Source organism: Vulpes vulpes, chromosome 7 (assembly GCF_048418805.1).
Source record: "Vulpes vulpes isolate BD-2025 chromosome 7, VulVul3, whole genome shotgun sequence".
NCBI lineage: Eukaryota > Metazoa > Chordata > Mammalia > Carnivora > Canidae > Vulpes > Vulpes vulpes.
Window position 1 is genome coordinate 110,097,415 of NC_132786.1, and position 19,146 is coordinate 110,116,560.

At 46.1% G+C, this 19,146-nt stretch overlaps 1 protein-coding gene across 1 annotated transcript in view; it reads left to right on the forward strand.

Annotated features, from left to right (window-relative positions):
- The first annotated feature begins 278 nt into the window (after window positions 1-278).
- FKBP9 (FKBP prolyl isomerase 9) overlaps window positions 279-19,146 on the forward strand; it is a 41,001-nt gene continuing 22,133 nt past the window's right edge. Inside the window, exons 1-4 of the mRNA XM_072764679.1 lie at window positions 279-666; window positions 14,465-14,610; window positions 15,180-15,369; window positions 16,036-16,181. Coding sequence (XP_072620780.1) covers window positions 440-666; window positions 14,465-14,610; window positions 15,180-15,369; window positions 16,036-16,181 — 709 coding nt within the window. The 5' untranslated portion in view covers window positions 279-439. The remainder of the gene's footprint in view (window positions 667-14,464; window positions 14,611-15,179; window positions 15,370-16,035; window positions 16,182-19,146) is intronic.

Consider the following 19,146-nt stretch of genomic DNA (forward strand, 5'->3'; position numbering starts at 1 on the left):
CAGCCCGAAGTCACTGGATCCGCGGCCACGTAGGAGCCTCCGGCGGCGCCGAGGCTGGAGTCCCCGGGGACTGGCGGAGGCGGGGCCGCGCGCGTGCGCTCTCGTCCTCCAGGTCTGGGCAGGAGCCCGGTCCCGAGGAGCGGTCGGTCCGTCCCTCGAGGACAGGTTGCCCCGGCGCCGCGGGCCCGCTTCCCGGGGCGGGGCGGGGCGCGGCTGCGGCTCCTCCCCTGCTCGGCTGCGGCGGGGGGCGGGGGCGGGGCGGGCGCCGGCGGAGCGGGCGGCGGCTGCGGCTGCGGCGGGGAGCGCCCGGGGAGGGCCCGGAGTCTTTCCACGTTTGCAAGCGCCGCGGCGCGCCCAGCTCCGACCCGGCCCCGCGAGCTCCGCGCGCCCTCGCCGCCCCCGCGCCCCCCGCGCCCCCCGCGCCCTCCTCGCCCCCGCGATGGCGCCCAGGGCCCGGGGCCGACGGCCGCCGCCGCCGCCGCTGCTGCTGCTGCTGCTCTGGGTGACCGGGCAGGCGGCGCCCGTGGCGGGCCTGGGCCTGGACGCGGAGCTGCAGGTCGAGCGGCGCTCGGTGCCCGACGAGTGCCCGCGCACCGTGCGCAGCGGCGACTTCGTGCGCTACCACTACGTGGGCACGTTCCCCGACGGCCAGAAGTTCGACTCCAGGTACCGGGCCTCCGCCGCAGCGGCGCCCGCCCCCCGCCCCCCGCCCCCCGCTCCCCGCTCCCCGGGCAGGCCCGTCCCTCCCGCCGGCCCTCCCCCGGCCCCGCCCCGCGAGCCCCGCGCCCCTCCTTCCCCCGCCTCCCTCCACCTCTCGGGTGACCCTACCTGCGCGGCCCTGGTCCGCCCCCCCGGGCCCGAGCCTCGCATAGGGCCGGGCTCAGAGGGCTTGGAACACGTCCCGGCCTTCCTGTCCTGCCAGCGCGGCCACACCGGGCGGAATGGCCCCTCTGCAAACACCCCCCCCACACACACACCCCAAGAGTGAATGTTGATGTCTGTCTGCCACCTCCCTTTACGGGCCCCTCCGCGGGCCCCCTGAGCCAGGTGATGCCTGTCGCAGTACAGGATGATGATGCCGATGACGGTGGTGATGAGCTGCTGATGACAGAGCATTAACGTCTGTGGAGCTATTGCCCTGAGCCAGGGTAGCGAGTGCTCTCCCTACAATGAACTTATTCAGTTCTTAAAACAGATCCCTTAGTAGGTACCATTCTGTTGCCACTGAGGTGACTTGAGGCCAGTGGGGCTAAGGAACTTGTTTGAGTGGAGGCCGCGACCGGAAGACCCTGACAGTCCAGGCCAGAGCCTGTGCCTGCTGGTACTACTGCCCTTCCTTTCTTGGCTCTTGGGCTTGGGGTGGTCCAGAGCAGGTCTCTCAGCTTTGCCCCAGGGGCCCTGGACTATGCCCAGGATTCCTTCTCTCCTCTCTGCCCCAAGATCACACACCAATACCTGTCCCCAGCCTCTGCAGGTCTCTCAACTTTGCCCTGGGGCCCTGGAGTATGCCCAGGATTCCTTCTCTCTCTGCCCCAAGATCACATACCAGTACCTGTCCCCAGCCTCTCTCCAGTTGAGCGTTAGGGTTAGGAGACCTCTTCCGCCAGCTACCCTCTGCTCTCCTCCCCGAGGCTTTGTTACCAACCCAGGTCTGTGCCTGCGCGTCTCTCCATCAGTGACCAGTCTAGGCAAAGACAGCGTTTGTTGAGCCTCTGCTGTGTGCCCTCCGCTGACCTAGGCTCACTCCAGAAGTTATCTTCCTAAAGATTCTTGTCGCCTCTCTTGCCTTTTTTGGAAATTTCAGACAATGAATATCCAAAAGCTGTTTAGCATGCTAAGTGATACATAGCAAGTGCTTAGCAATGGTCTGTTGTTTCAGTTGCCTTTTTTTTTTTTTTTAAGATTTTCTTTATTTTTTTCAAGAAACAGAGAGGCAGAGACACAGGCAGAGGGAGAAGCAGGCTCCATGCAGGAAGCCAGAGGTGGGACTCGATCCCAGGTCTCCAGGGTAACACCCTGGGCCGAAGGCGGTACTAAACCGCTGAGCCACTCGGGCTGCCCCCTCTGTTGCTTTTTTAGAACAGCTTTATGTATCATTCACATGCCATACAGTTCACCCATTTAAGGCATACAGTTTGGTGGTTTTTAGTATATTCATAGATTTGTGCAACTATCACAACTAATTCTAGAAAATTCTCATCACTCCCAAAAAAGGCTGGACCCATTAGCACTCACTCCCCTCCCCTCCATCAGTCACCACTAATCTACTTTCGATCTTTATGTGGAATCATAATTTCTGGTGTTTTGTATCTGGCTTTTTTCCGTTAACGTGATATTTTCAGGGTTCATCCATGTACCAGTACTGCATTCCTTTTTCTGGTTATATAATATTCCGCTGTGTGACTGTGCCATATATTGTTTGTCCACCAGTTGATGGTCATTTGCATTGCTTATACTTTTTGGCCAATGAACATTTATGTACCGGGTTTTGTGGGGATATATGCTTTTCTTTCTGTTGGATATGTACCTAGCAGTGGAATTGCTGGGTCCTATGGTAATTGTTTAATTTTTTAAGGAACTGCCAAACTGTATTCCAAAGTGGCTTCACCATTTTACACTTTCACCGCCAACGTATGAGTGAGTGGTCCTAGTTCTCCACATTCTCCCCCAACAACTGTAATTGTCTATCTTTTTTATTCTAGCTCTAGCTATCCTAGTAGGTGAGCAGTGGTGTCTCGTTGTGGTTTTGGTTCACATTTCCCTCATGACTAAAGATGCTGAGCATCTTTTTGTGTGTTTATTGGCCATTTGTATACCTTGTTTTATTTGCTTCTTTAGTTAGAAATAAGGAAGAATTTCCTGCTTGTGCTGTTGGTAATTAATAATTCCCACTAAAACACGCTGTGTGATTGTTTTCTACCCTCTAGTTGTGGCAGCCACTGTGAGGCAGTGTGGGACAATGGAAGACATTATCACTACCATCCATTCAGCAAATGTGTGTGTAGTGTCTGCCCCAGAAGATGGTATCTTTCCCTGTCCCTACAGCTTATAGTCCAATTACATAATGTGATATGTACAGAAACAATAATAGCATACACTTTGGTCTCTCATGTAGAGTTTACACAGTTTTTACCGTGTACCTTTTGATGTATGAATCCATTTACTCTCAAATTCATTTAACCTCACAAGACAATGAAGGAGGTACGTCAACAACAAATGAAGAAACCAAGGCTCAGGAAGTTCAAGTAATGTGCTCAAAGGACCTGGCTACTAAGTTGTAGAGTGAGGCTTTGAATTTAGGCAGTGTAGCACCAGTCTATGGTTTGAGGTTCATGGTCGGTGCATATATATATATATAATGAAAGAAAGGCAAGGAGCTGTGGAAACACACAGAAAGCTTAACTATTTGTCGTAAGGGGTTGGAGAGAGGGAGAGTGGTCAAGATGGAGTTCTAGGATTGCAAGGATAAGACCTGAAGATGATTAAAACTGACCAGGGCTGGAGTGCCTGGGTGGCACAGGTGGTTAAACTTCTGATTCTTGGTTTCAGCTCAGGTCCTGATCTCAGGGTCAGGAGATGGAGCCTCACATAGGGCTCCACGTTCAGCTTGGAGTTGATTTGAGATTCTTTTTCCCTGTCCCTAAGCCCCTCTTACGCATGCTCTGTCTCTAAAATAAATCTTTTTTTAAAAATTTAAAAATAAAAAAAAAGGGGGATCCCTGGGTGGCTCAGTGGTTTAGCACCTGCCTTTGGCTCAGGGCGCGATCCTGGAGTCCCAGGATCGAGTCCCGTGTCGGGCTCCCGGCATGGACCCTGCTTCTCCCTCTGCCTGTGTCTCTACCTCTCTCTCTCTCTCTCTCTCTCTCTCTTTGTCTATCATGAATAAATAAATAAATCTTAAAAAAAAAAAAATTTGACCAGGGCTGAGCTGAGAGGTGAAGGCTGTAGAGGGAAGAAATGATGTGCTGGTGGAGGGAAGAGCCAATGTAGAGGCCTGGCAGTGGGAGCGTTGTGTTGGAGGATGTGAAAGCTGTTCACTATGGCCTGAGTTTAGAGTGAGAGTAGGAGAGTGACCAACAGGGTAAAGGAGAGGCCAGAGGAGGCTGGAGAGGAAGACTTGGGCCCAACTTTGAGAGATCTTTTTTGCTTGGCTCTGGAATTTGGATTTTATCTAGGAAAAGGGAAAGCCATTGAAGGATTTTATTTTATTTTTTTAAGATTTTATTTATTCATGATAGACATAGAGAGAGAGAGGCAGAGACACAGGCAGAGGGACTCCATACCGGGAGCCCGACGTGGGACTCAATCCCGGGCTCCAGGATCGCGCCCTGGGCGGAAGGCAGGCACTAAACTGCTGAGCCACCCAGGGATCCCCATTAAAGGATTTTAATCAGGGGGTTGAGAGATCAGACTTTTCTGTGGCTTCAGTGTGGACAACTGAGTGGAAAGGGCAGGACACACAGTAGGTGTTTCACTAGCATGAGTTTTCCTCTAGGGCCTCCATTCCTTCGGGAATTTATGAAGCATGAAGGCACAACTATTCTATTCCTGCCCGAAGGGCTTAGGGGAGGAGAAATCTAAGGTATTTTGAGTTCTGGCTGCTGATTTGGAGGTTTTGCTCAGAAGAAAACAGCTGTCACCTTGACCAGAGTCATAAGCCACAAAGAGCTTCTCCTCTCATAGAGCTTTCTTCCTGAGTCTCTGCCTGGCATTTGGGAGCAGTTAGTATCTTTTCGGCTTATGGACATTTGCACTTGCCAGGAGGCCCAGCCTGATAGTTCTTGGCCACTGCCTTGGACCTGGTTTCATTTTATTTTGGAGCCTCCATGGCCTTGTTAAAATGCTCCTGTGGCTGCTGCTCCAGACGGAAAACAGCAGCTTCCCAGCTACAGTTTCCAGGGGGCTCCTGCTCCCACTATCCAGCTCTTGGGAGCTCTTTGTCAGCCATTCCCGATTCAGCTTTTTTAGGAGTTCCATAGGGTTCCTAGCAAGAAGGGCAAGGGGGGCAGTCTGGACAGTCTTTCTGTTTGCTCTATCTTCCTTCTAATGACTGAAATTGAATGTGTTCCTGTAAGCAGGCAGAGCTAACATCCGGTCAGTATAGTCACAGCCTCCAGGCTTGTCTGCAAGACCCTCAAGGTCCTGGTGGTCAGTGAATATTATTGTGTGCCTACCACATGCCTTGTTGGGTTGGATGCTCCAACACAGTGGTGTTCAAACTATACATGCATCACAGTCACCTGGAGAGCTTGTGCTACACAGTTCCTGAATCAGTAGGTCTGGGTGGGGCCTGAGAATATATTTGGCTTTTCTAAGTTCCCAGGGGATGCCTTTGCTGCTGGTCTGAGGACCACACTCAGAACTATTGCTCTAAAACAATCAAAGACTTATGAACAGAGGTCTGCTTAACTTTATATGTGTATTTAGTCATTTATTCATTCAACAAATATTTGTTGAGTATGTACTGTCAACAGCTGGTGGGTATTGGGGAAAGGGGTGTTAAGGCTCACCCCTTCTGCAGGATTGGTTCTGAGAAGAGCCAGGGAGCCGGGCAGCACCCCCGATGGAGAAGTTAAGTGGTAACAGGGAGACTGGCCCGGTGGTGACATGGCTTACTTAGGCGAGGCGCTTTTACCATGTGAATCTGCATAGCAGCTCCTCCTATGGAAAAGCTACATGGGGGATCCCTGGGTGGCTCAGTGGTTGAGCGCCTGCCTTCGGCCCAGGGTGTGATCCGGGAGTCCCGGATCGAGTCCCAAATTGGGCTCCCTGCATGGAGCCTGCTTCTCTCTTTGCCTCTCTCTCTGTGTCTCATGAATGAATAAATAAATAAAATCTTAAAAAAAGAAAAGAAAAGGTATGTGATAAAAGGGAAGTTGCTGCTTGTCTGTTAGTCCAGTGTGGCTCTGCCAACTTTAGGAAAACAGCCTAGCCTCCAGGCAGTTCTTACTAGGGTATCTTGAGGCCATTGGCATGCTTACTAAACACCCTGCAGGGGCACCTGGGTGGCTCAGTTGGTTAAACATCCGAGCCCTGGTTTTAGCTCAGGTCATAATCTCATAGGTGGTGAGATGAAGCCCTGTGTTGAGCCTGGTTGCTTGGGATATTTTTCCCCCTCCCTCCCCCTCCTCCTCTGTTGCCACCCCCCATGCTTGCATGCTCTCTCTTTTTCTCAAATAAATAAATAAATAAATAAATAAAATCTTAAAGCCTGCTGTCTTTTTTTTTTTTTTTTTTTAAAGCCTGCTGTCTTTAAAACAACAGCAACAAAACACCTTGTGAAGACTCAATGGCATTGCTTTTATTTTATTATTTATTCATGAAAGACACACACACACACACAGAGAGGCAGAGACACAGGCAGAGAGAGAAGCAGGCTCCACACAGGGAGCCCGATGTGAGACTCGATCCCAGGACTCCAGGATCACGCCCTGGGCCAAAGGCAGGCACTCAACCGCTGAGCCACCCAGGGATCCCCAGGCATTGCTTTGAATATTCAACTGTGGGTCATTGCGAGCGACTGCGCATTCATATTGAGTATTTAATTTGGTTATATTTTACTGGCTGAGAATTTATGTAGAATAAGATCTATAAAGATCTTTTAAAAGATATTTTAACTTGTGCAGTTGCTGAAAAACGAAGATCCACTACAGCATTAGAATTATTTCACTTTGCTTTGCAGTTTTTCTCATAATGATATCTTAATGTGCCAAAGACCATCGAGGCCAACGGCTCGCATCTCGGAGCCTGATCCTCTGTGGAGTTAGAATGGATGTGTTTCCCTCCTCTGCTCTTACTCCTTCCTCTCTTACCTTCTTTCTCTTTTTTTTTTAAAATTTATTTATTTATGATAGTCACAGAGAGAGAGGCAGAGACACAGGCAGAGGGAGAAGCAGGCTTCATGCACCGGGAGCCCGATATGGGATTCGATCCTGGGTCTCCAGGATTGCGCCTTGGGCCAAAGGCAGGCACCAAACCGCTTCACCATCTAGGGATCCCTCGCCTTTTTTCTCTATTGCAACGTTCTTCTTTCCAGCTGGTAGACCATAGCTAGTTTGCCACTTCATTATGGGCTTGCGTTTTCCGCTTGCCATGGCTCATTAGCAGCTGGACGAGGTGGTGGTTTGGGGGAAACAGTCTGGGAAGCCCAGAGTCACCTGTGAGAGAACGTGGTGTGGGGAGTGAGGTGGGAGCCAGAAGTCAGGTTTTTCAAGTCTGTACGTGAGCTCAGGCTCAGTGGTAGGACTCAGCCAGGAGAGGGTGTTGAATCTTACCTGGGTCATCTCAGAGCTGGGCTAACAGCTAGGGGGTGAGAGCCTGCTTTCGTGCATTTCATGCAGGTTTCGGTCCCATCCACTGATGGCTCTGGCAGGACCACAGGCCTGTCAAGCAGGCCCCAGGTGAGCCAGTCATCTGAGTTGGCCTGAGACGGGACCAACTCTCAGGCACCCCAAAGATGGTTCCCATGCCCAGTGAGCTGCCTCTTTATTTTTTTTATTTATTTTTATATTTTTTAAAGATTTTATTTACTTATTCATGATAGACAGAGAGAGAGAGAGAGAGAGAGAGGCAGAGACACAGGCAGAGGGAGAAGCAGGCTCCATACCGGGAGCCCGACATAGGACTCGATCCCGGGACTCCAGGATCGCGCCCTGGGCTAAAGGCAGGCGCTAAACAGCCCTGAGCCACTCAGGGATCCCGAGCTGCCTCTTTATTACTTTGCTTCCCAGCTGTTAGGAATTCTCAAAACATGACAGTCTCTTTAATGTTCAAAGAATGAATTCAATCTAATGTATGGCATCATGAATACAATTAACGATACTGTACTGTATACCAGAAATTTAACTATACTTTATTTATACTTGAAATTTACTGTCAGGGTAAACCTTAATTTACTATTAGGGTAAACCTCACCACAAAAAGAAAGAAAATGGTAACTGTGTGAGGATATGTTAATTAGCTTGATTGTGCTGATTATTTCACACTGTATAAATGTATCATACACATATACATATATCAAAATACCAGATTATACTCTTTAACTATATGCAATTTTTATTTGTCAATTATACCTCAATAAAGATGGTGGGAAAGTATTGTATTAACATTTATTTGTCTAACCTGATTCTAAAACTGGCATATGGAGCAAGCTGATGTGTCCTCTCATCGCTGATCAGGACTTCAGTTCTAACCTCAGGGCAGTTTTCTCTCCCTTCTGAAATGGCCATTTCTTTGTTGCTGGATCTGAGAATAAAATAATCTCAGCAACAAGTAGTATAAACACACATAAATTTTTGTCAAAAGTTTTAAAGTTAATTAAAAAAATAGTACCATAAAAAATAGTACCATATATTTTGCATATGTTCGGAGTTTTAAAAACCAGTTAAGTAATTCCATAAAGCTTAAAACTGTAGTCGCCAAGCTGCTAGGAGTGGGGAAGGGGCTTGGAGTGGGGTGGAGCTGTAGCTTGGATGTTTTCAAGCTCCAGGCTTCTTTCTGCCCGGGCGCCTCCCACGCTGCACCTCTGCAGGCAGGGAGGCACACGGCTCTACCTGTGGCCAGGTCTCCTTTCGCTTCCCCTAGATTCCGTTTCTTCCCTACTATCTCAGATCCTACACTTCTCTTTCCATTCCGTCTTCCCAAATGTTGTTGCCAGCACTGGTCTCCTCTGTTTCCCTAAGTTGTGTTCTTTTGTTTTTCTTTTTCGTGAAGAGGAGCATAGGAACTTGGAGAAGGAATGGGCTTTGGGGACTCTAGGGAGGAGGAAGTACATTCAGTTTGACATATGTTCCTTTATCTTTAATTTATTTTTAATAATTACTTATTTAGGTAATCTCTATACCCAATGTGGGGTTCAAACTCATGACCCCGAGATCAAGTTGCATGCTTTTCCAACTGAGCTAGCCAGGCTCCCCATGACATATGTCCTTTTAAAAGTTCAGGGGGATCCCTGGGTGGCTCAGCGGTTTGGCGCCTGCCTTTAGCCAAGGGCGCGATCCTGGAGTCCCGGGATCGAGTCCCATGTCGGGCTCCCGGTATGGAGCCTGCTTCTCCCTCTGCCTGTGTCTCTGCCTCTCTCTCTCTCTCTCTCTCTCTCTCTCTGTGTCTATCATAAATAAATAAATAAATCTTAAAAAAAACAAAAAACAAGTTCATCCTCGGGGTGCCTGTGTGGCTCAGTGGTTGAGCTGTCTGCCTGTGGCTTGGGTCATGATCCTGGAGTCCTGGGTTCGAGTTCCATGTTGGGTTCCTCACAGGAGCCTGCCTCTCCCTCTGCCTGTGTCTCTGCCTCTCTCTCTCTGTGCCTCATGAATAAATAAATAAAAATATGAATAAATAAATGAATGATATCATGAATAAGTAAATAAAGTCCTAAAAAATAAAATAAATAAAAATAAAAGTTCATCCTCACTACAGATTGAAACCTATGTTTATTTTTTTTTATTATTTATTTATGATAGTCATACAGAGAGAGAGAGAGAGAGAGAGAGAGAGAGGCAGAGACACAGGCAGAGGGAGAAGCAGGCTCCATACACCGGGAGCCTGACGTGGGATTCGATCCCGCGTCTCCAGGATCGCGCCCTGGGCCAAAGGCAGGCGCCAAACCGCTGCGCCACCCAGGGATCCCGAAACCTATGTTTAGAAATAGAGCCACGGGGGCGCCTGGGTGGCCCAGCTGGTTGAGCATCTGCCTTTGGCTTGGGCCCTGGTCAGGGCCTTGGGTTCCAGCCCCTGCATAGGGCTCTGCTCAGCGGAGAGGCTGCCTCTCCTTCTCCCTCTGCTCCCCCTCCCCCACTTGTGCTCTCTCTCAAATAAATAAAATCTTAAAAAAAAAAAAAAGAAAGAAAGAAACAGAGCCACAGTATTTATGCTTCAGGAATGCAGCCACAGAGGTAGTTACTCATCCTGGGGAATAGGCTGCAATCATGTGTGCTCATGGATAGACAGTTTAATGACTTGGATATAATGGGTTTTATGTAATGTCTCCTGTCTTAGTGATCCTTGGGCTGGTAAACCTGAAGAGCATCGTCAGGGAGTGCTGCAGCCACTTCTAATCACCGCCTTGGGGCAAGGGACAGTAAAAGTGTCAGGGACAGCAATAAAAGGGTTTATAGCAGTGAATGAGCAGGGGAGAAAAATAAGCTGATGGAGAGGAAACGGGGGTGGGGGAGTGGGGGTAGGGGTGGGTGTTGAATGTGCTGGATGATTTCCGTTTACCTTTCCAGGTCTCCTCTCCACTGATCCACTTGCTTTTTGCCCTGTGAGGCTACACGTGCATAGTATGGGTTATATCGACGACCCGTCTGTTGGGTTGAGCCAGGGGGGCATCACCAGGAGATCAGAGGGAGGAGGGTGAGCTGGAGATCTTTTTTTCCTGTCTCCCTACCTGTAGAGCCTCCACCATCTGTGTCCCTAGACTGGAGGTCCTAGCTAAGCTTTGTCAGGTGGCCCTGAACCACCACCTTCTCTGCCCCTGGATCCTTCAAGCCCTGGGTTGACAGTAGCACTCCTGACTTGTCCCCAGAGGTACTACATTGTCCCCTGTGTTCTCTGCACCCTGCACACTCCTTTACACTCCATTACACTTTCCTGGAGCGGCCTAGTTTGGGTGTATCATCTGTTTCTTGCAGGACGTCAGATGGGACATCTGCAAAAGGTGTAAATCAGCTAGATACTGGGACAGGCTCTATTAAGTGCTTATTCCAAAGCTTGCAGAAATGATTTTCATAACCGGTCCTGGGCTTGACGCTGTGTATGAATTTGTGCCAGTTGTGCTGATCAGCACAGATTTACTCATAGAGCACAGAATGGCTAGTTTTGCAGATGGTCAGTTTTAAGCAGGAGATAAGACTAGTCTTGCACTGAGAGTTCTCAAATATTTTTTAATAGTTTTGCATTATTTTCTTTAAATACACATTGTGTGTGTTTTTTTAACAGTTCTTTTTTTCTTTTTTAATTTATTTATGATAGTCACAGAGAGAGAGAGAGAGGCAGTGACACAGGCAGAGGGAGAAGCAGGCTCCATGCACCGGGAGCCCGACATGGGACTCGATCCCGGGTCTCCAGGATCGCGCCCTGGGCCAAAGGCAGGCGCCAAACCGCTGTGCCACTCAGGGATCCCTGTGTGTTTTTTTTAAATTTTATTTATTTATTCATGAGAGACAGAGAGGCAGAGACACAGGCAGAGGGAGAAGCAGGCTCCATTCAGGGAGCCCGATGTAGGACTTGATCCTGGGTCTCCAGGATCTCACCCCTGCCAAAGGTGGCGCTAAACCACTGAGCCACCGGGGCTGGCCAGTTCCCCACATGTTAAATTATGACTCTTCTTTCAGAAAGGTTTTATTTTTGTTTGTTTTTACCACTTTGCTTAGGTTGTCATAGGAAGATATTAATACTGCAAGGCAACAACAGGTTTTTTGTTTTTGTTTTTTTAAAGATTTTATTTATTTATTCATGAGAGGCACAGAGAGAGAGAGAGAAAGAGAGAGAGGCAGAGACACAGGCAGAGGGAGAAGCAGGCTCCATGCAGGGAGCCCGATGCGGAACTCGATCCTGGGTCTCCAGGATCACGCCCTGGGCCCAAGGCAGGTGCTAAACCACTGGGCCACCGGGACTGCCCTTGTTTTTGTTTTTGAAAGAGAGAGAACACAAGCGGAGGGAGAGGGAGAAACAGGCTCCTCACTGAGCAGAGAGCCTAATGCTTGCGAGGCTTAATCCCAGGACCCTGGGATCCTGACCTGAGCTGAAAGTAGACGTTTAACCGACTGAGCCAGCCAGGTGCCCTGGCAACAGCAGTTTTTATGTACTACCTGGGGCGGGAGGGCCATGCTGGGAGGTGAAGGGTCAGACAGACTTGGATCCTAGCTGCTTTCCCACTTGGCTAACTTTGTGAGCTTGAGAGATTCACCTCCAAGGAGCCTGAGCATCAGAATCTACCTTGACGTTTTGTATGATGATTAAATGGGGTAGCGTGTGGAAAAGCTTAGTCTGCCGCCGTGCCTGACACATAATAAACATTCTCTAACTAGTAGTTATTATTAAAAACTCATTACATTTGGGAACTGTGGGATGCCAGGGTGGATCAGCGGTTGGGCATCTGCCCTTGGCTCAGGGCATGATCCGGGTCCAGGGATCGAGTCCTGCATCAGGTTCCTCGGGGGAGCCTGCTTCTCCCTCTGCCTGTCTCTGCCTCTCTCTCTCTCTGTCTCTCATGAATAAAAAATAAAATAAAATAAAATCTGTTAAATTTGGGAACTGTAGGGCAGCCCGGGTGGCTCAGCAGTTTAGCGTCGCCTTTAGCCCAGGGTGTGATCCTGGAGACCTGGGATCGAGTCCCACATCGGGCTTCCTGCATGGAGCCTGCTTCTCCCTCTGCCTGTGTCTGTGCCTCTCTCTCTGTGTCTCTCATGAATAAATAAATAAAATATTTAAAAAAAATTGGGAACTGTATTCCGGTTCCATGGATGAAAGACTTAGTTATAAAGTGGTTTCCAGCCTGTGCATTGTAGCTCTTTGCACATGTTCTGTACCTGGGGTGTCTTTGAAGCTTCAAGTTCTGGTTCATTGTTGGGTGATGGTTCAGGGCATGGCAAGGCCCCAGCCGAGTGAAATTAGAGAGCTGGCATTCCAGGGGGCAGGAGGTGGAGGGTGGAGGTGCTAAGCTGTCTTGGGCACAGAACTGACCATGTGTTTTTGTCCTCTGGCTTGCTGACCTGAACTTGGAATCTTGCTTTCTTTTCACTGACCTTGCGAAAGGAAGGCTATTAAAATGAGTTGTAAAACTTGGAGAAGGAAGCCAAAAAAGGAGCAGGCCTGAGGAAGCTGCCCTGATCAGTGGTGAAGTAGACAGTGTTGCTCTTCCAGGCTGTTGGTTAGGGAAAATGAGGAGGTAATTTACCAAGTGAGGGGCAGCACATCCTAAGGAGGTAACTTTGAACAGCTCTTCTTTCTTTCTTTCTTTCTTTCTTTCTTTCTTTCTTTCTTTCTTTCTTCCTTCTTTCTTTCTTTCTTTCTTTCTTTCTTTCTTTCTTTCTTTCTTTCTCTTTCTTTTTATTTTATTTTATTTTATTTTATTTTTTTTCCTATTTAAGAGAGAGAGAGAAATGTGAGAGGAGGGACAGAGGGAGAGAGAGAATCTCAAGAAGACTCCAAACTGAGCATGGAACCCAATATGGGGCTGCATCCTACGACCCTGAAACCACAACCTGAGCCCCAATCAGGAGTGGGACACTTAACTGACTGAGCCTCCCAGGCGCCACCCCCCAACAGCTCTTAATATTTTATTACATGAATATTACATGGTCATTTTGAAAATGAAGAGAGTATTAAACCACCTGAAATCCCCTACTCCTAGATTACCATTGGTAATGTTTTTGTGTATCACCTTGTGGATTTTTTTTGTATGCATCTATATGTGTAAATTCAAAATCGAATTATTGTATACTGGGGCACTGTAACCTGCACTTCTCTGTTACTGTATATGTCCTTCTGTGCCAATGGATATAAATCTGATATTTTTAAATGGCCATAGAGCATTTTATTATATGACTTTGCCTTAAATGCAATTGGTGCCATAGCCTCAAAATTTGTAAATTATTTCCAGTGTTTCATTATTAGAGAAACAGTATTTGAAACTCTCTGGGTATCTACGCTAGTTTTATTTATTTTTTTTAAAAGGCAAAATCCATGCCTTGGGCTTTTTTATATCCCCTAAAGCATCTAGCACAGTCTTCTAAGAGGCAAACCCTTCTTAGTTGCAGAATTTGACATTAGAGAGGAAGAGAGCATGGATGTTGACCACACTTCCATTATTTATCTTCCAACCTAAATCCATCACCAGTCAGCCTTTAAATCACATGATTCATGATTTCAAGACCGTATTAGACTTTTCACTATCTGTAATAATTCCAGTAATATTGGCATAACGCTGAGGTTTTCAGAGCACTTACCAGATTGTAATATCATATAGATCTTGGGATGGCTATTATTGTTAACTCCCATTTTGTGGTGCAAGAAACCACTTAAGAGAGTTTAAGTATCCTTTGTGCTACACCATGCTGAGTCTTTAACTTAATAGGCCTAAAGGAGAAAAAGAAAAATTAGGTATGTATGTTAACTGGAGCATTAATATCTTATGTTGTTGCTTTTAAATACCAATCACGTAGAAATGGAATAAACGTTTTTCATGGAAGTATTGGTAGCTATTTTGTAAAATGATATATATAAGGAGGGGTTATACCGATGCTTATCAAATTAGATTTGCTGGCAATATTCAAAGAACTTAAAAAATTCCAACTCTGCAAGTATAATTAGTGAAGACATTTCCTGTATCAATAACTCCTTTACAGGGTGTTTTTGCTTTCCAGTGACATCACTCTGTCCACGGGTACATTTTCACTGACTGGTTTCACTAAGGGAAGGACTAATTTATACTTTTCTTTTTCTCTACCTCTTGGGTCTTCAGCTATGACAGAGACTCCACTTTCAACGTGTTTGTGGGAAAAGGACAGCTGATTGCAGGGATGGACCAAGCTCTGGTTGGGATGTGTGTAAATGAGAGGCGCTTTGTGAAGATCCCCCCAAAGCTTGCCTACGGAAGTGAAGGAGTTTGTAAGTTTTTGTTCCATTTTGTCAACACATCTGCAGAAATAACCAGAACATTTATTTTTTTTTAATTTTTATTTATTTATGATAGTCACAGAGAGAGAGAGAGAGAGAGAGAGGGGCAGAGACATAGGCAGAGGGAGAAGCAGGCTCCATGCACCGGGAGCCCGACGTGGGATTCGATCCCGGCTCTCCAGGATCGCGCCCTGGGCCAAAGGCAGGCACCAAACTGCTGCGCCACCCAGGGATCCCCTAACCAGAACATTTAAAGGGTATTCACGCCGACCAGAGAATCTTCAGAAGCTTTAAATTGAGGAAAATGAGAAGCAGTGAACATACACAGCAAAAATTTCATCTTTGGTTCATTTCTTCTAGATATTAACACAGGTGTATCGGATGTCACCCTTGTTGAGAGGAAGACAATTTTTTCTCATTTGGAGGAAAAAGGGAGGGAGCATGGTCTGTTTCTTAATTGTTTCGTGACCCTCTTGAACACCTAGGCAGCATTGTAGGTCTTTATTTGTCTGGCCTGAAAGGCAGCAGCTTCTCAAGTGTGAATTCTCTTTAATTTTTAGCTGGTGTGATCCCCCCAGATTCAGTTCTTCATTTTGATGTACTTCTGATGGATATTTGGAACTCTGACGATCAAGTTCAGGTTCACACTTATTTCAAGCCCCCCAGTTGCCCTCGGACCATCCAGGTATCTGATTTTGTAAGGTACCATTATAATGGAACGTTCTTGGATGGGACACTGTTTGATTCAAGGTAAGTGCCACCATTCATGGTAATATTGGTGAAATGCTCATTAGTTCCTTCTATCTCACTTGCTTTCTATGCCCATGGAGACACCAGAAGAGAGACTCTTCTCAACTTCCATCAGTGCCAACTCCTTTACTTAAGGCTTTTGGTTGATGCTTCATGCTCTGTAAAGCCAGAATCAAAATTTTAATACATTTCATAGAAATGTAAGAAAAATGTTTATCTGAATAATAGTATCTTGCGAACTCGTCATTATGTGAAGGGCCCTATTTCCAAGTAGGTTGATGCATTTTTTTTTGCATCCATTTTTATAGTTTTCCCATGGAAGGAAGAGGGAGAGGCTGAAAGTATATGAAGCTATAGAGAAGTACTAGGAGTAAGGTGCTAAGCTAGAGAACAGTGAACCCTTTGGGGTTTCCTGTTATAGTGTGTTTGGTTAGAGAGAATAGTGGGCTTAGTTTTGTGAATCACAGTGGTTTAATTACATGATTTTCATTTCTTCTAAATTTGAGGACTTCTGCTGTCTTTCTTTGGGAACGAAGACCCAAAAATGCTGGTCTTCAGGGATGGGTAGAGTTTCACTGTTGAGCTGTGTATCTAAAACCTTATTGAGAAATGAGTTGGAAACACCTTCATGGCATGGAACTTCACCCCTTTCTCATTGACTTTCAGTCATAATCGCATGAAAACATATGACACATATGTGGGCATTGGCTGGCTGATTCCTGGAATGGATAAAGGGCTGTTGGGGATGTGTGTGGGGGAAAAGCGCATCATCACCATACCTCCTTTTCTGGCCTATGGAGAAGAAGGAGATGGTAAGTCTTTCTCATTCTTCAAGCTACTCTCATCTGTCCTTTTTTTTTTTTTTTTTAATTTTACTTTTCAGTAATCTCTATATCCATTGTGAGGCTGGAACTCACAACCCTGAGATCAAGAGTCGCATACTCTTCCTGCTAAGCCAGCCAGGCGCCCTTCATTTGTCCTTATTTTTATTGCTGTGATTAATTCAGCTTACCACATGAAACCCACCAGATTTTTTTAGTCTAGACTTGCACTATCCAGTATCGTAGCCACTAGCAACATAATGGCTATTTATATTTAAATGGAAGATAAATTAAAATTAAGTAAAATCTAAAATTCTGTTCCTTAGCCACACTGCCACATTTCATGTACGTAAGAGGCACATGTTACTGAGGGCTCCTGTACTGGACAGAGCAGTTACAAAGCATTTCCATTACCATGGAAAGTTCTGTTGGGCAGTGCTAGTCCAGATCATCTACCATCTCATCACTGAATTGTGGAAACTTCTACTTATTAATGGTCATTGGCATTCATAAGTAAGCATCTGCCACTGCCTCCTAAGCTGTAACCTTGGGCACCAACCTCTCCAGCTTGTATTTTCCCATCTATGAAATGAGATTTGAACTAGAAAGTCCAAAGGTTGTAGATCTCGAGATAACAATTTAGTATATGAGGCCAGAATTGCTGTCCCCCCCGCCCGCATTTGTACCTCCGTGGTGGATTTTACCTGTGACATTAGTTCCCTGCGGACAGATGTAAAGCACAATGTGAGAAAAAAACATTAATTTGAACTAGTGTCATTTTCGCAGAGAGAAAACAGAACATTGGCTTGTAAATGGAGTTTTGCAGTTACTCATATTTTAATTTCTGGCATATTTAATCACATGGACAGGCTAACACAACAAAGAGAACTTTCTGGTATTTAAATAAACAGATATCTGTAGTTAAGAATTGAATTGGAAACATAATGCATTTAAGAAGTTTACTGACTGTGGTACCTGACTTATAATAACCCTAACATAATGTTTCCCAAGCTATGTTTGGCTCTGTATGTCTATGGATCAGGAGGAGAAAGGAGGAAATGCAGCTCAGCCTTCTTTCCTGTCCACCTCCACTTTTATTGCTGGGGATCTGCAGTTTCTTTTCCTTTTCTTTCTTTCTTTTTTTTTTTTTTTTAAGATTTTATTTATTTATTCATGAGAGACACAGAGAGAGAGAGGCAGAGACACAGGCAGAGAGAGAGCAGGCTCCATGCAGGGAGCCCGACATGGGACTCGATCCCGAGTCTCCAGGATCACGCCCTGGGCCGAAGGTGGCGCTAAACCCCTGGGCCACAGGGCTGCCCAGCAGTCAGTTTCTTCAAAAAAAAAAAAAAAAAAAAAAGCAGGGGTGGGGATTCCTTGCTAAGAGAAGAATAAAATTTGAAAACAACTGCTGTAAATATGTCTTAATTCTCCCCTCATCAAGACATTGTGTTATTCTGATACTCAAGTGGTCTCATCCTTAGCCAGTGGAAGGTCATTTTCCTTGGCTCTCAAATCTTTTTGACATCATCCAGATGCATACATCATATGTAATAAAACTAGATGCCTGGCCTTATTTGAGGAATATTCTTTATTTATGTTAAATAAACAACATGTTATAAATAAACTATTTATTTTAAATATTTATTTAATACTTTAATACTGTGCTCAGCTATCCAGGTATGACTTTATTTATTTATTTGTTTACTTGTTTATTTTAGAGAGGTTGGGGAGGGGTAGAGGGGGAGAGAGAATCTTAAGCAGGCTCCATACCCAGCACTGAACCTGACGTGGGTCTCCATCGCACAACTCTTGAGATCATGACTGAGCCAAAACCAAGAGTCGGATGTTTAACCATCTGAACCATCCAGGCACCCCATATATATTGTATGATATGGAAATTATATCTTGATAAAATTGTTATTAAAAAAACAGGGAAGCCCCAGTGGCTCGGCGGTTTAGTCCCGCCTTCAGCCCGGGGCGTGATCCTGGAGACCCGGGATCGAGTCCCACGTCGGGCTGCCTGCCTGGAGCCTGCTTCTCCCTCTGCCTGTGTCTCTGACTCTCTCTATATATGTCTCTCATGAATAAATAAAATCTTAAAAAAAAAAAACAAAAAAAAAAACACAAATATTTGGGATGCCTGGGTAGCTCAGCAGTTAAGCGTCTGCCTTTGGCCCATGATATGATCCGGAAGTCCCGGGATCCAGTCTCACATCGGGCCCCCTGCATGGAGTCTGTTCCTCCCTCTGCCATTGTCTCTGCCTCTTTCTCTGTCTCTCATGAATAAATAAATAAAATCTTAAAAAAAAATTTCAATTAGTATATGATAATGTTAGAAAAATTTTAAGCTCTACTTTTAAGGCTTTCTTTTTTCTAATAAATAAAAAAATACAGAAAAGTACAAGATTCATATTCTAACACACACACACACCCATACACACACTTGGAGGATTGACCACACCTTACATTCCAGAGACTGACTCAGCAGCAGTTTTCAGCAGATTTCATTGTTTCCCTGAGGTGAAGGGGGGGGGGGGGTGATGGGCTCTGCCAAAGAACCTATTGAAGGAGCTCAGGCCTGTTGTGCTGTCATTCACTTGCCGGGTCTACTCCTTTGCAAAGGTATATCGAATGGCAAGAATGTTGAGGTAGGTGGTTTGTCAGTTAACTTCCTTTATCTCAAAGTACTGAATTGAGTTATTTATTGGTTGATTTTGATCCTTGCAAGAAGAGCTAGTACCCAATAATCTCTTCAGGTAGATTATCATTTTGTGTATATTCACTAGGTCCCCACTGTTGGGAACATCCCAAAGAAGCAATACCATCCAGAAGTGGGATAAAAGGAATTTGAGGATTTATATTTTGCATTGTGGGTACCATTTTTCCTCCCTCTTAGCTAGCTTTAATTTTATTTATATCTTGTTTTAGATGCACTTAATAAATTGAATTTTTG